Genomic DNA, 19,844 nt, shown 5'->3' on the forward strand with positions numbered 1-19,844 from the left:
GGACTAATCTGAAGCCACCCTACAATGTTTGTTCAGGTGTCCTCTATCCCCAGGCCTCTACCAGAACTAACCAAATTGTTGGTAGTTATTTACAACCCTCTATAACCATAAAACACTAACCCAATAAAACAGACAGAACCACATTGTCATGATCCGCAGTCTGGACTTCCTGTTTGCTTTTGCTTTGGCGGATCATGACGGGAAATGGTTTGGTTATTTTCTGTTCCCCCAATTAGTGATTGTTTTCACCTGCGCCTCGTTTTCCCGGCAGGGCTTCTTATACACCTGGTGGTGCCATTGGCATTCGCCAGGTTGTCTGTTTACCAACCTCCCCGTTACCCACGGCTCATCACTTCTCAGCACACATCGGAGGATGTACGTTGTGCTTCTTAGTCGTCGGTGGATCGACTAAGACTTTCTTTTCGCCGCCATTCACCTCACAGACACGAAAGGAGACCAGGGAAGTACTTTTGTTGTGCCCTTGTGTTTTCCCGTTATTTCTACACAGACTGGTAGCTTGTTTCCACTGAGCAGGGGGCTCAGTGCCTTTTTTGTCCCGACTGGAGTCGGGCTTATGAGACATGTGTGGTGAGCAACGGAGATCCCGTTCGCAGAAATGTTTGTGAAGCAAGGTTTCTGATCTGCATATTGTCGGATGTTGTTCACCCATGTCTAAACTAACGCTTAAGGGACATCTACTGATCTTTGTATGGAAATTGTCTGTGTGAATAAAAGCCTTTTCCCCTTAGTCCTGTGGTTTTCGTTTGTGGATGAAGTCTCCTCCGTAACCAAATTGTGACACACATACCATCAAAGGGTCAAGAAAACATTCTCAAGTCACCCCTTGACATCTTGTAAAATCCCCACATTCCCCCTTTTTGACACAAAGTGTCAACACATTCAGGACAAGGCATTAGCAATCAAAGGAAACAAATGTTACATAATTAGTCAGGGTCTTTCTATATCTTGATCACTGTCATTGTATGGGTTTCCTGAGGTCCAATCATTCAATTGTATTTCGTCAGTCTTTTTTGATTCAGTTATAGGATATGTGTCCATGTCCTTTAAAGTGTGAAACTGTCCTCTTTGAAGCTGATTCTGCAAATTCTTGATTCGTCTAACATCTCCTTGTATTGTTCTGTCGAGATCACAGGCTCCTTCTGCGAGGTGGTGTAGTTTCCTGCTGGTGAGCAGTTTGGAGAATTTTATTTTTTACCTGGTCCATGTCTGACTCCTCTCGGTTCCTTTCTGCGTGTAAGACGTGTCCATACATTTGACAAAGTCTTTGTTTCCCAGCCGACACATGACATCTTGACGCAGCTCCTTGGGCCAGGTTGAGACATTTATTAATGCAGTTACAGGTGACTGTATGCCGCATTATCCTGAGTGTGCAGCAAATACAGTTTCCATGCGGGTGCAATAATCAGCTGCTGACTCCAGTCCAGTATCATGAATCTTAAACCAGCAGACTCTCAGAGGAACTGCAGTCCGCACAGCTTCATACAAGGTGTCCATCGTAGCGGTGAATTGTTGTGATTGTTGATGTTTCCCCATTGGAGTTTGACGAACCTGCAACACGTAACTTCTACTTTCTCACCCTACATTTCTATTTTACCTTCTTATTCTCCTCAACATCACTTTTCTAACTTTTACCCTTAATTCTGCAGCAGATTTTTTTCTTCTATTTCTGCCTCCCTTTCTAAACTCTTGAAAAGAGTGCCAATTTATTTCTTCCTTCTTTGCTTTCCTTCCTTCACTTCCTCTTCTCCTTCTCAACAACATTCTATAACCACACATTTTAACCCATTTATCTACCATCATTTAGCACTGGGGCTGGTGCTTACACTTTCATTGGGCTTATAACACACACACAATAATTTCTCATTCACACTGATCTTCCCATCTCATCGTATGGTCAGATCTTATCACACAAACACTAACTTTGGGTAACTTCAGCCAGGTAGTTTGTATGACACATTCGTTTCGAGCAACGTACCCGTATTGTATACACATTGTGCATAAAAGACACTGAAGGAGTCACCACAAAGCTTATGACATTATCGCCTCATTCATATGCCCAGTTCATGATATGGGACAATTTCTATGGCTTCTAAGGTTCTTATAGACAATAATAGTTCACTTCATATAGACAATAACATCTTACTCCTCATAGACAATAGCTTGCTTCTCATTTAACAGCTTAGTTCTCATTAACAACAATAGCTTGCTTCTCATTTAACAGCTTAGTTCTCATTAACAACAATAGCGTACTTCTCATTTAACAGCTTAGTTCTCATTAACAACAATAGCGTACTTCTCATTTAACAGCTTAGTTCTCATTAACAACATTATCATACTTCTCATTAACAATCAGAGCTTACTTCTTCAGTATTGGCTTAATTTTTTCATGTTTTCCACGTACGGGTTGTTTCCTTAATAAACCATATGGCTTCCCGAAGGAAGACTTACGTTTGTAATCCTCAGCCAGTGGAGTTTTCTCGTTGTTTCTTTTTTTTCCTTCTTTTTTGTTTTTTATTTTTTAGGATTATTTTTTCATCATCTGGCGTCTGCCCCTCAGACTCACTGGTCTCATTACCACGAGGGATTCCAAAGATCACATGATTACCAAACACACACACCTAGGGTTTTCTTTGACGCAGACCAAAAACATACCAAAAACATAAATCAACACTTAACAGACATACACAAGAAATGATTCATAACACTGTACTCACTTATTAAATGAATGGAGCATCCACTGTCCGCCACCCGTTCTGACCTCAGGCGGGAATCCAGTCCTCCGTTTGTCGGAGCGGAACTTTCCCTTAATTTTTAAATTTACCACAGGTGGGTCCTGCGGTCTAGAACAGGCGCTGGTCAGTGGCATGTCCATCCCATCCTCGTCGCCAAACACTTTACTGCTTTCAAAATAAGCACTGTAAATAAAAGTCAAATTGTGATCTGCATTTGGGCCCTCTTTCCTCTATACTTGTAACACACAGTAACTGCTACAACATTTTGGTAACGGTTGAAGAAATATTTAGATGTTTTAAAGTCCTGAATTTAATTATTTTCAAGTAAAAGTTCAACTATATACATATTATTGGCAAGATGTATGTTAAGTATAAAAAACGTAACAAAAAACGCAATAGGTTTGTTATGCAGAACATCATATCAATGTCTTCAACTAGTTCAACATGTTTGGCCATTCAACTGTATTTTTTCTGTCAGTGTTTCTGTCTGTGGATTATGTGTATCCAGACTATTGAGGACCCAAAAACTTATTAAGGATTCAAGGCATTCCTCTACACTCATTATCATGTTTACATTCATATTTCAGACCATATGACCTCATCATAATTTACACAGATAACAGTTTTGCATGACAAGCGGAGTGCAGCCAAATAAAGCACAACTATGTGCATGCCATGTAACTCTGACACTTGGTTGCATTCAATTATAGTCTATTATCAAACCTTTCACTCTGACAATGCCAGTCCCAAGCCCAGATGCAAAAGGAGGAGGGTGGGGTGTTGGTCTGACAACTCATCACCGTAAAATCCCCAGCTGCTATGGAAACAGCAAGAAGAATCAGAGCTTTTGGTCAACAAGGTGAGAATTTGTTTTTGAGCCATGTGATGGTACTGAAGAAAACCGTCTCTGGTGTCCAATGCCTGAAGTCAGAAGTGATTTTCTGGCCTAATCACTATGGGTCTTCGATGACTATTGGCTGGACATTCTGGGTGTCAGCGAAGTGAGATGCTGGATCAGATAGACAGCCCATACCAGATAGACCATTTGTGATTGAGAAGCTCAAAGAGTCCAAACTGTGCAACCACTTTCCTCTCCTTGGAGAGACAGCAAATGTGGAAGATCTATGGGACTGCGTCAGTGACACCACCATAAAATACGCCCAGAACATCACTGGGAGGTGCCAAAGAAGATGGAAGGAACAGAGAATCCAAGACTGATCATCGGAACTTATTGATGAAAGGAAAGCCGCAAAGCCTCAAAGGGACAATGTCAAGACAATAGACGAGATGGCCAAAGCCAAAGATACACCAATCTGGATCAGCTTGTGAAGGAAAGTTTCACAGAAATGACTCCAAGCTCATATATCGCATGGTCAATGAGTTGACTGGGAGAAGGAGCAACTCCAGCGCTCCAATCAAGAACAAAAACAGGAAGGTTCGAATCCCCCAAGACGAGCAGAACAAGAGGTGAATTTAACATTTCTGAGAAACTCTTAACCACTCAGACTTGACCAGATAAACTTTGGTATGGTAGATGCTCAGGAGGACCTCCAAGTGAGGACTGATGAGATCACCATAGAAGAGGTGGAGATCGTGATCAGAAGCCTCAAGCACAACAAGGCAGCTGGCTTGGATGAAATACCTGTGTGGTCGCTAAGCAGGGAGGGCAAGTCATGGCAGAGAAACTAATGATTAGCACTGTTACCTAAAAACAGGTTCTAAATTTGGATCCTATTGAAATTTGTGGCCTTTCTGAATAGAGTCTGCATGTTTTCCCCATGACTGCGTGGGTTTTCTCCAGGTGCTCTGGATTCCTCTCCAAAGTCCAAACAAAAGCACTCTGGGGTTAGGATAAATGGTCACTCTAAATTGACCATAGGTGGGAATATGAGTGTATGAGTGTGTGCCTGTCTATGTGTTAGCCCTGTGATAGGCTGGTGTCAGTCCAGAGTATACCCCACCTCTCACCCAATGTCACAGTTGTTGTGTGTCCATAGGTTTATTATTACATCTTTTTGTTCAACTGTTTTGGGGGCTGCAAATCTTAAATACCACATATACTCATTTGTTGCATTATTTTTAAGTACAAAACATTCTAAATAGCATTGAATTATGTTTCATAGTCACTTAAAGAACAGAGCACAACAGCTTTAAAAGAGGCAAAGTTTTAATTTCTTTTTCATATCGTATTAGGGATTACTGGTCTTCAGGGAGACTGGTTGGAGGAGAGCTGGACACAAAGTGGGTTTAAACACATCTGCAGTTTTTGTTTATTTAGCTATTTTTTAATGCTGTCTATTTAGCAGTCTACTGAAGCTAGGAAAACACGCATGATGTCAGTAAATAACAGTTTTATATGATAATTTCTCTACAAAAATGATTTATGTACCTGCATAAAATATTTTTTCTGGACTCAAGAAGTCTATAGCATGTTTAGGAATGAAAAAAAAAGAACACCACAGAAGAATCAGATGTAGATCAGCCTGTTTCATGAGGTCAGCTTGACCATTTGGTTATTTGGAAATGTTCCAAGAGAGGTGGTGGTAAGTCTCCATCATTCTTTCAGGATCTACTTGGTATGATCCTGTACCCACTGACAAAGCCTGAGGCAATATGCCTGTGGACTCACGGTTGAGAAGGACCGACCTGGATGTCTCAGCCTCTTCCACAAATGCTCCAACCTCTTCTTAAAACCGTAAACTGTGAAAATGTCAATGATGCCAATGAAGTAGCGCTGCTCAGGCCCATCAATGACATGCAGAGGATTCTTTAAGTTGGGTAGTAAACGGCGGTTTTGAGCCCTGAAGTCTGGAGGTTCAGCTGTATCACTGTCTGACCCAGCAAACTTTGGGAACAACTGAAGAGTGTTATCCTTTGATGCATCTCCTGTTTGTGGCTGTTTTAAACTGCTACCATCTGCTTCAGATAAAAGTAAGGTGCAATCATCTTCTGGGACTGCCCCAGGGACAGCAGCTACGCCTGCATAAACAGGGCTCGAGCGTGGATTCACAGATCTAAAATGAGAGAGTTGCAAGGAAGATAGTACATATGAATCACAGCACTTATGTAACCTGCTCACAATTAATGAGAGTTATGAATGTTGCGATTTGGGACAGGCAGATGACAAAACAATTTGGCATAAAAACAGATCAGTCTGGAATTAAAATAGTTCAATTAATCCACGAATACGATGGCAGGCCCATAGCACAAACAGTTTTTCATTTTATGAATTATGACATGAGTCAGGCAAACCTTCAGAAGAATCAAGGAAAGCAGACTAAGACCAAGAATCTACAGACATACACAGAGCAACCAAGGCTGAAAATGTTTTCAGCAAGGAATTCCTTTTGCAGGTATTTTGTCATAAATCGTGTATTTCGACTTTTGGCCAGATAATGGGAGCAGATGGAAATGTTAGGGATCACCAAAGCTGGTGCAACTCATCCTGTGGGAAGCACAAATTTCTCCATCCAGGAAATCTCAACAGTTCATTTTAAACCAAGAAAGCTGTATTTTTGTACTAGAAATGTGGTATGGTAATGGCACAAATCTTTTCTATTTCTAGTTCTGTTCTCTTTTATGACAAATGCTCCTCTGAGGAATATAAATGTCTACTAATACATTTTGAAAATTTCTGCATCAGTTTAATATTTCAGTCCTGAATCAGTGTTATTATTTTCTGTGAGATGACATAGACAGACTACAATAGCATCAGGATGAATTAGACAATGATCAGAGATATTTGTCAGAACCATTTTGTTGCCTATTTTCTATTTTCTCATACATCATGAGCCAGTTTGCTTCTGCTTCAAAGTTGTGTGTTTAACCAGTTTGGTTTAGTGCATAATGTTGCTTAACAGAGACCCAAATTTAGACCCCGGGTGCCTGAATCCAGGTGATGGAACAAAATCACAGTAGGCGCAATAACTCCCCTTGTATAACGCTGTTGCCTTGGCAATGACCTAACCAGCCCAGCTTTCTGGGTCCGAATTCTGCTCTCATTTAAAGGGCTCCCAGTGAGGTGACTGGAACCACAGTTTGACCTTGGTATTGAATAAATCTTGTGGTTTTATGAGAGACAAGACTCTTTTCACTGTGATGGTGTAAAAAAAGTGTCTTTTCATTCTGAACTGTGGCCTCTGGAGTGATTTACAAAATCCCCCACCTCAGCTAGTCCTGTCAAATGAACATTTAGGACATGGTCTGCATGTGTCCACGGGTGTGTGCAATGGTGTGTGTGGCTGAATATATTTGTTAATCTCTTAATATGTGTGTCTGTGTTTTTGTGTCTCAGTACATCTGGAAATGTGTGTTTACAACTGCTGCTCTGGTTACCATGGAAATGTAAAGTGTTTCGCTGTCTGTTTCTTAAACGCACATTAACCTTAAAAAATCCTCCACCCCAGCTTCCCGGCTCCAAATCCTGCTGTCGTTTGAAGGGCTCCAGGTGAAGCGGTCGGCAACGCGGTTTGGAGTCGGCGCCGGCCGCGGATTGCTTGTGGATATGGTTCACTCGAGGCGAGGGCCATTCATCGTCGCTTGCGGCTATATTTGTTATTGTTATTGTTTAGTTTAGTACTGATCAGCATATTAGTAGTTTCATTTTTTTGCCACTACTGAGGATTATTAACATTAGACTGTCAACTATCAAATAAAAAGGCAAACTTCATAAAAAAACTACCTAAAGACACTAACCTTTTGGTCCTCATGATGAGAGTAGCAAAGGAGAGACACTGGTGACGCTCATCATGATGCAAGGGCTGATGGGCCAGGAGGAGACTGTAGTCCAACACACTGAGCCTCTGGAGGAAGAGTGTATCAATCTCCACCTGCCGCAGGAGCCAGGGACGCTCCTGGTCTGCACACGTGCACACACCATGTAATATTGTTATTATAACATCACTACACAGAAATACACAGCATAGATGTTTAATACATTAATATTATTACTGAGATTTACACACATTTGTGGCATTGAGTATTTATTTCAATGAGACCCATTTAAATGAGATATTTATATATGGTTTAAGACAATGCAATGCATTTTTGCACATTTGTAGAAATAATACACTGACTGGTCTGAAGTTCTGCTATTAAATGGTGGCATTTGACTCATAACACTCATGCTGTAACATCACACTGTATTACCTTACCCAGAATGATATATTGACCTTCAAAATTGAGGTCTTTGAGAACCACAATAATCTGGCTTCCCTCTGGTGCAGGCTCTGTCCAGCGACTCACCTCACAGCCCTTAATGTCATACCTGGCAACACAAAATACCACATACAAATACAAATATGTGCAATGTACAAATAATGCTTTGGGTTTTGGGGGGCAAGCAAACTAGGCTTACCTGGCACTGATTCGATCATCTGGATAAAACACACTTTGCATTACAATGAAATATTTCTGCAAAACACAAGTACCAAAAGAAAATGTAGTTTATAGGCAACATCCTGAAATGATAGTGCTACAGAAAACAGTAATAAATATGATCTGTACCTTCTGGCTGCGTGAGATGTTGATCCTGTGAACACCTTAAAAAACATTGAGAGATCAGTGCAATATATTATCTGTCATTTGGTCAATGTGTCAACGTGGTATATGAGCATGTGACCAGCATCTGACAGTTATATTTAGTGTATGCACACACATATTCATAGTAGTGTTTCTGGGCATTCATTTAAATCCAAAGTTCACTTTTTTGTTTTGGTCTCCACCAACTTGTCAGGAACTAATAAACATTTGCCTGTTTTTGATCTACTTCCTGTTTTATTTTGGTCTACTGTGGTGGCTTTACTTTCCAAGTGTGTCTAGTTTGCTCTGTATAATTAAGGCCAGCTAGAAGAGTATATATGTGCAAGTCTAGCCATGCACTCGCCAGTTTGTCTGCTCTGTATGTCATTGTTTAGTTGCCAGGTTGTTTGTTGAGATACCATGTCCCATGCCTTGAGTGCTTGATTTTTGCCTGCCTCAAGTCTGCTTGCTATCTGTTCTTGGAGTTTGATCATGGACTGCATTTTGTTTTCCCAAGTTTAAGTTAAGTTGTTCTGGCTTTCTTTTGTGTGTGTTTTCACCATGTCTTGCATTTTTGTCTAGTTCCTCTTGTGTTCAGGTTTTATCTTGTTACTAGTGGTGGGCAAGTGAAGCCTCATGAAGCACTGAGGCTTTCCTGACAATTGTGCCAAAAAAGATTCAAAGCTTCGAGACTTCAGTGACGGTGACATCTGGTGGACAACTGAAACCATAGCAACCTCTGAAGAGCACGACTGAAGCACTGGCACTGTTTCAATCCCATGACAGCAATAAAAGTTCAGACCTCTTGAGATCAAAATGATCCCAAACTTTAGAACGTCGCTTATTGGTGGGACTCGCCATGAAACTTGCCAAAATACTCTCACTCTCCAAATCCTGAAGCAAAATGTTGCATCTTATATAGCTGGTATGGCACCAAACCACTCAAATCTGTCAAACCTGTCAAGCTGTCATTGCCTCAGAATGCATTGAAACGCCATAAGCCAATGACACACACTGAAAGACTATGAGCCAGTGAAAAGCTTTGAAACATTTTGAAGCAGTGAAGTGCAAAGCGAAACAGTGATGCTTCGAACGTCATCAGTCATGTGACACTGGTGTTTTGATATAAGCTCTGGCACAGCGTTTCGAATCACTCCGCTTCAGGAAGAGTGACACAAGCTCCAAAGCCTCGGTATCATTTGCCCATCACTACTTGTTACCCTGTTCATGTTAATCCCCTTTGTTCATGTCTTGTTTCTGTGGTGTTCTTGTCTGCCTTGTTCGTTTTCTTGTGGTCTGGTGAGTCTCCCTTAATGTGTGTGTGACCCAGACCCTCATGTTTTGTTTCCCTTTCCTGTTCTTGTTTTCTGTGTAGTCTGGTGCATCTCCCCAAGTGTGTGTGACCCAGACTACTTCATGCCTTGATTCCCTAGACTGCTTCATACCTTGATTCCCTGTTCTCGTGTCCATGTTTCCCTGTGGTCTGATGTGTCCCCAAGTATGTGTGTGACCCAGACCCTCATGCCTTGTTCCCTTGTGTCCATGTCTTTGTCCTATATTCATGTTTCATGTTGCGTTTTCCTGCCTTGATCTGTCCCTGCCAAGCCAAGTGTTTCTGTTTCCTGTTTTTGCCTTGTTTGGTTAAATAAAGCCTTTTGATTTTAACCTTGAGTACCAGAGTGGGTGCAATTACTGGTCCTGAAATAACTAATAAAACCCTGAATCCTGACACTGTAACCATGCGTTCAAGTCAGCTTGCCAGACTTATTATTATCAAGTCAAGAATTCCATGCATGATCTTAATCATGTGTTTTTGGTTTTCCCTTCTGCCTAGTGTTTCGGCTACCTTTGCCTGTTTGGATTATATTCTGATTTTGACTTCTCTGCCTGTATTTTGATTACGAACTGCCTGTTCCCTCATGGACAGTGGCGCCTTATCATTAAAGCTTTTTACATAAACCTCAAGCTCGTTTTTGGCTGTGCATTTTTGGGTCCGCCTGTCACCAGTGTCATTACACAACTCCTGAGATGCTAAATGTTCTACTATCATGTATTCACCAGCTACACACCTTGACTGACATTTGGCCCTAAGCAGGTAGAGTATAATGTTTTAATCAGATAAAAACAGTATGTCCTAGAAACCACCTCAAAAAGCTTAAAGAAAGGCGGAAAGTGTAGGGAACAGGAGAGTCAGGGGATCATATGAGTGTCTCTTTCAGCATTACACACAATTTATACAGGGTTAATAGAAAGTGCAGATTTAAGTCAAAGTTAAGTCAGTGGTAAGTGACTGTTCAGAATGAGGTTGGTCAGTGGTACTTTAAACACATGTATATTCCACCAGTGTCACTAACTTTGTGCCCTCTCTCTCTGTACCTTCTGCAGGTGTCCCTGGTCCTGGAGCTGTATATTGCTGATGTGCATTTACTGGCCCCACCAACCTGCAGTGTCTATTTGTTGTTTATTGTTGCTGTTCTTTCCTCTCTCCTCTATCCACTCACCCCAACCGGTCGAGGCAGGTGGCCGCCCAAACTGAGCCTGGTTCTGCTGAAGGTTTTTTCTTCTGTTAAAGGGACTTTTTCCTCTCCACTGTTGCCAAGTGCTGCTCATAAGGGATTTGTTGGGTTTCTATGTAAAGTGCTTTGAGATGACTGTATTGTGATTCAGTGATATACAAATAAAACTGAATTGAATGTCAAAAAGTAACTAAGTACAGCAATTCAAGTTCTGTACATTAGTAAAATTTTGACTGGAATTGCAGCTGAAGAGTATTCCCATTGTGTGCTACTTCATACTTTCACTTCACTACATTTCAGAATTTAATAGTGTACTGAATTTATTTTACAACTTAGTTTAAGATTCACATAAAATATATATTATATCACATTTTATATTCTGTGAAGAGTACCACCACTGACACATTTCTCTCCCAAAGCGCTCACATATTGTCACTAAAAAAATTTGAGGCCCACAGAGGTTAAATTATCAAATATTTCAGGAAGAGATCTTCTTGCTTTATTGTAAGTTTTCTCTTAAGAGTGTGAGAATGTGAGTGTTTTTAAACACACCAACATAGACATTTCAGTTCAGGCTTTGCTTGCAGCTGCAAGTGATGCTGTGAATGAAAAGCCCAAGTATCTGTAAGATGGAGTTACTAGCATAGCCCAGATGCTGTGCAAATAATTTGAAAATGTATTGCATGCTAATGTGTACGTTTTTGTCATGACTCCCATTTGGGACTTCCTGCCGGGGACCTGTATTTTGGACAAAGTTCCTGTTTTCCCCGGTCTTGGTCTCCAGCAGCTTGTCTCTAATTGTTGACACCTGTGTCTTATTAGCCAGGTGTCCTTTAGTATAAATACCTCTGATGCACCTTTGTTCTCTGTGGGAGTATTAATTGTAGTTAATGTTCTGTTTGTGTATGTTTGTAAAGAGGTTTTTTTCTTCTAATGCAGTGTGGCGGAGACTTAACCGTTTACCCTGAGTGGCGGACTGTATTGTTGACTGTGCTGCCTTTGCCTAGTGAGTCCAGGCAAAATAAAGAACTTCTCCTATATTTGTGTCTTACGCCTCTCCTTCTTCAGCACGCCACCAAAATGTGACAGTTTTTGTAAGTAACTGTGGTAAACCAGTGTAAGGTCCTTTAAGGGGTGAGTTCACATATAAAATTCCTGCAGCATTACAATACAGATGTGGTCCATAGAGGTGATTCCATAAATGGGATCAGGCCATACAGAGGTGTGCTGCAATATTTTTCTGCCATATTAGAATCACTTGAAAATATGGCACTAACATACACTTGGTATCAGAATATTTAGGTCTGTAATAAAATAAAAGATGCATAAATCAGTATTATTACAATGTTCTACAGAAGAAAAGTCAAAAGAAAAATTCTTGTCTATTTTCTGTTAGCCTTAATCTGACTTGTTTGTTTGTGTGTGTGCGTGCGTGCGTGCATACGTACCTAGGAACTTGACTAGCAGGGAATGCGGGTACTTCCTTAGATGTTCCATGTAGATCTTTAGGTTGGTTAGAAGGAATTTGATTTCCCTTTTATTCTGGGTCTTCAAAAAGAAGCGTTTATCATTTCTGGAAGTTCAAGAACAGAAAGTACATCACTGTCCAATCAACACAACAACCCAAACTCTGAACCTTTGATAAAGAAAGCTTGTTACTGTATATGTTGTCTGAGATTTACCACTACCTAACCGAACACCCTGGATACAGTCCTAAAATTTGTCATTCAGTTTTAGAAAATTGCTTTCTTAAACTGTCCTGTTGCACTTTATAATGTGGCATCACTAACTCCGTTGTGGAGTTTTCAACCTGCTATCAACCCAGGGTGTTACATACTCATGCTTCAGTGAATGGCTCAGCTTTCCACAAAAAACAATTCATTATCTATACCCGCTTAGACCTATTTAGGGTCATGGGGATCTGCTGGAGCCTATCCCAGCTCTCTTTGGAGGAAAGGAAGGGTACACCCTGGACAGGTCACCAGTCCATCACAGGGCACAAAAAACAGTCATCAGATTGAAGGTAAATACAACATTTGAACCTGCAATCAAACACCCTCCTCCTATGGGAAAGTCTAATGGTTTCAAATGCATCCATCCACCCAACTTCCTTCTAAAGCTGACTATTGACTCTATAGTTCTACATACTACATTATCGAAGTCATTAGTGTACAACTCCACGTTGTAAGAAACTGAAACTAAAGCATAGAATCAAATACAGCACCTATCAAAAAACTACAAGCATGCGCAACATGGGTAACTAGACGATGCAATTTCTGAAGAAATTGCGTTGGGATTGCTGATTGTCGCGAAAAGCTCGAGGCAAACCGCGTCGCCGAAGCATGTTTTGAATCGCCCGATGCGGTTGCGATAATTGAGAAATACGAACTGTAGTGAGGGTGCTTTAATTTTGAGAAAGTGCTATAAAAAGGCTTTTATTCTGAAAGGACAAAGAGCTGCAAGAGACTCATGAGAACTCAAAAAAGAATCTGGACTTCATTTTGAATATTCCTTACAATTTACAAAAATGTAATATCTTACTATAAATAACTGTAGACTTTTATTGTGAAAGTCTGACCATGTCAGAAACCATGGCTGACATGGAAAATGGCCTCACTTGGTACCTGAAGCTGTATGCCAATAGGTAACGTCCATTTTAATATTGAGTTGCTGTTTTTCTATTGAGAAAATGCTATTTCTGGGCTTTTATTTTGAAAGGACAAGGTGCTGCAGGAGACTCATGGGACCTTTTTCTAGAATCTGGACTTTATTTTTGAATATTCCTTATACTTTACAGAAAATGTAATAGCTTCCTATAAATGACAAGAGTTTTATTGTGAAAGTCCAAACATGGCCTGCTGGGAGATGACACCATGGCTGACATGTAAAACAGCCACAGAGTAAATTGCTCTAAATAACTGAGAATGGTCCCTACGTGTAACAGCATTAGGCAGCCAGTCATTCTTAATTACCAACCACAGACAGCTGTTGTTCTGCTATTGCTTTGTGAGCTGTTGCTATGGTGACCTAAGCCCAGAGTGGGAGGTGGGGGGGTACTGAGAATGGTCACCATGTGAAACAGCAGTGGACATTAGGCAGCCAGTCATTCTTAATTACATACCACAGGCAGCTGCTATGCTGCTATTGCTTTATGAGCTGTTGCTATGGTGACCTAAACCCAGAGTGGGAAGGGGAGTGACACAGCACTTTACACACGCAGATTGGAGAAACTGAGAAAACTTCACCACACAAAATGGAGGACTACAGAAAAAATATAAGTGCTATCAATATAATTCTTTCACTCACAGTGCCAAGAGGCTTCAACAAAGAGACTGATCCACTTTGTGAAGATATTCCAAAAAATGAAGGATTGGTGGCGAGTTAGAAACAGCCTTCATTTGTGTTTCTCTCCAGAAATGGTAGAGCTCTTTATAATGGGAGTGAATGAGAGATTGAGCAGTCACTCTCTGTCTGTTTGGCCACCTTGTGGAAAAACCGTAATGAGAAAATGAGAACAGCATTGCCTGAAAGAAAACAAAAATCTCTACTACTTTTGAGAAAATGGTGTATGAAGAGTCAAAATTGTGGCCGTGCGAGTTAGAGAGAAACATTTTCCATAAACTTAACAGCTTTTCCCACAATTGCTTTTGCTTTTTCAAACATTCAATTCAATTCAATTCAATTCAATTCAATTTTATTTGTATAGCGCCAAATCACAATACAAATCATCTCAAGGCACTTTACAAAAACTAAAACTAAAAACCCAACAATTCCCTTATGAGCAAGCACTTGGCGACAGTGGAGAGGAAAAAAACTCCCTTTAACGGAAGAAAAAAACCTCCAGCAGAACCGGGCTCAGTTTGGGCGGCCATCTGCCTCGACCGGTTGGGGTGAGTGGATAGAGCAGAGAGAAAAGAACAGCAAAAATAAACAACAAATAGACACTGCAAGTTGGTGGGGCCAGTAACTGCACATCAGCGATAAACAGCTCCAGGACCAGGGACACCTGCAGAAGGTACAGAGAGAGAGAGAGAGAGAGGGAGGGAGAGAGCACAAACTAGGGGAGAGAGAGAGCACAAGGTTAGTAACATTCAATGGTGGAATATACATGAGGTGGGAGAGAAGGGGGGGGGGGGGGGGGTAGGGGAGCTCAGTGCACTGATGGTCCTCGGGCAGTCTAGGCCTATAGCAGCATAACTAACTAAGGGATGGTTCAGGGTTGCCTGAAGCCAGCCCTAACTATATGCTTTGTCAAAGAGGAAGGTTTTAAGTCTAGCCTTAAAAGTACAGAGAGTGTCTGCCTCCTGAACCCAGGCTGAGAGCTGGTTCCACAGGAGAGGAGCTTGATAGCTAAAGGCTCTGCCTCCCATTCTGCTTTTGAGAACTCTGGGAACCACAAGTAGGCCAGCACTCTGAGAGCGAAGTGGTCTATTGGGATAATATGGTACTATGAGGTCTTTAAGGTATGAAGGAGCTTGATTATGAAGGGATTTGTATGTGAGAAGAAGGATTTTAAATTCTATTCTATATTTTACAGGGAGCCAATGAAGAGAAGCCAATATAGGAGAAATATGATCTCTCTTGCTAGTTCCTGTCAGGACTCTGGCTGCGGCATTCTGGATTAATTGGAGGCTTTTTATTAAGATATTAGGACATCCAGATAGTAATGAGTTACAGTAATCTAGCCTTGAGGAAACAAACGCATGGACTAGTTTTTCTGCATCATTTTGAGACAGGATGTTCCTAATTTTGGAAACGTTGCGCAGGTGAAAGAATGCAGTTCTAGAAATTTGTTTTATGTGTGAGTTAAAGGACATGTCCTGGTCAAAAATAACTCCAAGGTTTTTTACAGTAGTGCTGGAGGCCAGGGCTATGCCATCTAGAGTAGCTATAATTTTAGAAAAGTTATTTCTGAGATTTTTAGGCCCAAATATAATGACTTCTGTTTTCTCCGAGTTTAAAAGTAAAAAGTTATTGGTCATCCAAGCCTTTATGTCAGTTAGACAGGCTTGAAGTCTGGTTAACTGGTTTGTGTTAACAGGTTTAATAGATAGATATAACTGAGTGTCATCCGCATAGCAGTGGTAATTAATAGAGTGCTTCCTAATGATATATCCTAAAGGAAGCATGTACAGGGTGAACAGAATCGGTCCTAGCACAGAACCTTGTGGAACTCCATAACTAACTTTTGTTCGTGTGGAAGGTTCATCATGGACATGAACAAACTGGAATCTGTCCGATAAATAGGATTGGAACCACTTTAACGCTGTTCCTCTGATACCAATCACATGCTCCAGTCTCTGTAATAAGATGTTGTGGTCAATGGTGTCGAATGCTGCACTAAGGTCTAGGAGGACAAGTATCGAAACAAGTCCATTATCTGAGGCTAAGAGAAGATCGTTGGTAACTTTCAACAGTGCTGTTTCTGTACTATGATGTGCTCTAAATCCTGATTGGAAATCTTCAAATAGTTCATTCCTGTGTAAGTGGTCTGATAGCTGCTTAGCAACAGCTTTTTCTAGGATTTTAGAAATAAATGGCAGGTTGGATATTGGTCTATAATTAGCCAAGACACCTGGATCAAGACTAGGCTTTTTGAGTAAAGGTTTGATTACTGCAGTCTTAAAGGCCTGTGGTACGTAGCCTGATACTAGAGATAAATTTACCAAGTCCAATAAAGATGAGTTCATTAATGGCAGGGTGCCTTTAAGCAGTCTAGTCGGGATGGGGTCCAAGAGACACGTTGATGATTTCGATGAAGCAACTACTGATGTAAATTCAGAGAGATCTATAGGAGAGAAGCAGTCTAAACATAACTGAGGTCCTACAGATGATTCAAGAGCTACTGTAGTAAAAGATTCATTTATTGCAGGTATAGGAAGCATCTGCTGAATTTTATCTCTAATAGTTGTGATTTTATTTGTAAAGAAACTCATAAATTCATCACTGCTGAGAGCTAAGGGAACACTGGGCTCAACGGAGCTGTGACTTTTTGTCAGCCTGGCTACAGTGCTGAAAAGAAACCTGGGATTGTTCTTATTTTCCTCTATTAGTGATGAATAGTATGCAGTTCTGGCTTTACGGAGAGCTTTTTTATATGTTAGTAGACTGTTTTTCCAGGCTAGAAAAATTTCCTCTAAGTTTGTGGAACGCCACTTCCTTTCCAGCCTTCGTGATGCCTGCTTTAAGGTACGAACATGTAAATTATACCATGGGGCTAGTCTTCTCTGAATCACTAACTTCTTTTTCAGAGGGGCTACAGAATCAAGCGTTTCACGCAGTGAGGTTACAGCGCTGTCAACAACATGATCAATTTGGTAGGGAGTAGGATTAAGGCAGCTGCCCTCCATTATGTTTATACTTGGCATAGATGCAAATAAAGATGGAATCATTTTCTTAAATTTATTAACAGCGTTGTCGGATAAACATCTGCTGTAGTGGAATTTTCTTCCAGACGCTGCATGATCCATCATTTTAAATTCGAAAGTTATTAAAGAATGATCTGACAAAACAGGATTTGGGGGGAAAATTATTAGATGTTCAATTTCGATGCCATAGGTCAGAACAAGACATGCTACATTCTGAATGTATTCAATGCACAAGAAATGCATAACAAAACATTTTACAATGAAATAACAGTATTAACAGCTTGAAAAAACAAAACTAATAAACTGTTTTTAAAACAGACAACATAAAATAAATTAAGGTTAACTAACCTAAATTCCAATCATAACAATAAATAAACTTCAAAATAGTTTTTCAGTGAACATAGTGCTGTTAGTAATATTTTTTACAACATAGTGTTGTTGTAAAGTGCCTTGCTATACAAATAAAATTGAATTGAATTGAATTGAATTATTTCATCTGCTTAAGCTTATATTCAACACCCACCTTACATTTCGGGAATAGCAACTCGTGTGAAATAAGTGGGAGATGGCAGCTGGTACCTTTTGTCGAGTGTTTTGTATTAGTCTTCGGAAGGCGTCTCTACTGACGATGTGCGCGGGTACCATGTCTTTGCATATATGATAGGTGTCTATAATTTATTTGTGCCGTTTTGTGCCTTATGATCTCTCATAAGGCATGACGCTTGCAAATGCTTGAACGATGAATACTTGATCAGTCGGTTCAGGCTGCCTTTGATATGTGCTTTCGTTAGTTTCGATGGACTTTGTCGACATGCATTGATCATAGTTTTTTATGGTGCTGTTTTAACTGCTGGAACAGGTTTGTAGTATTTCCTCGTTTCGTTGCAATAATCATTTTCACAAGTCTTGCAAATTATCTGGTTCTGTGACACATCCTCTCTCCTGAATCCAGAATACTAACAAACTACTGATGTTGAATTTGGCACCAAATCATTTTTTTTCTGACCTGCATCCATATTTCATGTTCTTTCCTCCCGTTCGCCTATTGTATTCTCCCGCTCAGCATCGTCGTAATGTGTGCGGTTCGCTGAGTGATCTCTGATTGGTTCACATCTTAAACATGCGCACAAGAGCATTGCAGTATTCTGAATTAAAATATGAATAAATGAATAAATAAAATCGCGGCCTTGTGCGATTTAGAAATCACAAATGCTCAAATCGCTATTGTTTTGCGATGGCGATTAATTGCACAGCCCTACTATAGAGCCACAATGGTTGCATTTTGGGGAAATGCTAATTTCTTGAAACATGAAAACAATAGAACAGTTAGATGCATGAGTGAGAAAAACGTCGGTGTGTAGTAACTCACGTGAGGAAGAAGTCGGCCTTGCTCTTGGAGTTGCTGATGAACTGGAGGTAGCAGCTTTCAGAACATAGTGACTGTTGATACTCCTGCTCTGTCATTCCTAAAGAGCCACGCAGGCTGGCAAACACTGGGCCTGCAAACGTCTCCATTGTAAAATCCTGCACACACATATGCACATGCAGCTAAATATGCAGATGGCAGCATTCAAACAATAAGTAACAAACATATGCACTTACCTTATGAATCTGAGTGACTTTTAATTTGAAGTCATCATCTGACACTTCACTCTACAGCAGAAGGAAGAAGTGACTGAGAATAATTTTGCCTTTGTTTATACTAATATTATATATATACTGTATGCATTATTTAGCTATGTACATTATATAATATACAAAGCATACTGTATGATGAGTGTGAGGGAAATTTACGCTTTGACAGACATCACGTTTGTCAACTCCCTGTGTGAATGCAACACAGTATGTCTGCTACCTCCCTGTGTGACCTGTGTGAATTCAACAAAGATTTTTTACACTGCTTTGTATTTCATTAGGAATCAGACAAAAAGACAGGTAGTCACATTGACACGCTAATCATATTATGTATGTTGCCATGCTGGCGTGGTTTACATGTGAGTGACTGATGTGTAAATTAATACTGTTGAGCAGATATAAAAGTTTGTCATTTTATGTGTTTGGGGTCAGTCGGTATTGACCGGATCTGAAGATTGTATGCTCTGCTGTGACTCTGCTGCTTTTGCCTATTAAACTTACCATCCTATAACCTGAGATTTGCCTCCTAGTTACTTTTTGCCACAACAGATTTGGTGTCAGAAGTGGGATAGAGGCGCGGTCTGGGCTCTGAAGCACGGAGAGTAACAGTGTGCACTAAATAACGATTCTCCCCGCAGTTTGAGAAGCTTTCATCCTAAGGAGCCCGGCCTCCGATCCAACCAAGTACAGACCAACGGCGAAGCAGCAGAGACACAGGCAGACCTGTAATGTTACGGTTAAATAGAACACTAACTCACTACGTGATTGAAGAAGTTGTAGTAGAGACCTTAGTGTTATTAATTACTGTTGTATGCAGCACAGTGAAAGAGTCTGGGTCGCACGAGGAAAGATAATATGAGAGAACGGCCGCTACTAAAGAAATGGGTTTAGTACTGGGTACTAAGAGAGAAGCTAATGCCTGTGACACCTGACCAGAGTCCGGTCTACCAACTGAATTGTCACTGTTATGTGAAGAAATGAAAAAAAAGGACAACAGAAGTTGTAAACAACTAACTGTATGGTGGGAGCTGGGTTTTCCTGTTTAATTAATG

General features: G+C 40.6%; 1 protein-coding gene across 2 annotated transcripts in view; it reads right to left on the reverse strand.

The window, feature by feature from the left end:
• Positions 1-4,980: 4,980 nt before the first annotated feature.
• pip5kl1 (phosphatidylinositol-4-phosphate 5-kinase-like 1) overlaps positions 4,981-19,844 on the reverse strand; it is a 32,278-nt gene continuing 17,414 nt past the window's right edge. Inside the window, exons 3-10 of one of the 2 annotated variants that reach the window (XM_026297706.1) lie at positions 18,760-18,810; positions 18,527-18,681; positions 12,238-12,362; positions 8,259-8,293; positions 8,110-8,165; positions 7,907-8,019; positions 7,449-7,611; positions 4,981-5,767 (exon numbers count right to left, since the gene is read on the reverse strand). In XM_026297706.1, coding sequence (XP_026153491.1) covers positions 5,323-5,767; positions 7,449-7,611; positions 7,907-8,019; positions 8,110-8,165; positions 8,259-8,293; positions 12,238-12,362; positions 18,527-18,681; positions 18,760-18,810 — 1,143 coding nt within the window. In that variant the 3' untranslated portion in view covers positions 4,981-5,322. Of the gene's footprint in view, positions 5,768-7,448; positions 7,612-7,906; positions 8,020-8,109; positions 8,166-8,258; positions 8,294-12,237; positions 12,363-18,526; positions 18,682-18,759; positions 18,811-19,844 lie in introns of those variants that run through there. The other variant, XM_026297707.1, reaches the window with a different exon arrangement.

This window comes from Mastacembelus armatus, chromosome 12, assembly GCF_900324485.2.
Source record: "Mastacembelus armatus chromosome 12, fMasArm1.2, whole genome shotgun sequence".
Classification (NCBI taxonomy): domain Eukaryota; kingdom Metazoa; phylum Chordata; class Actinopteri; order Synbranchiformes; family Mastacembelidae; genus Mastacembelus; species Mastacembelus armatus.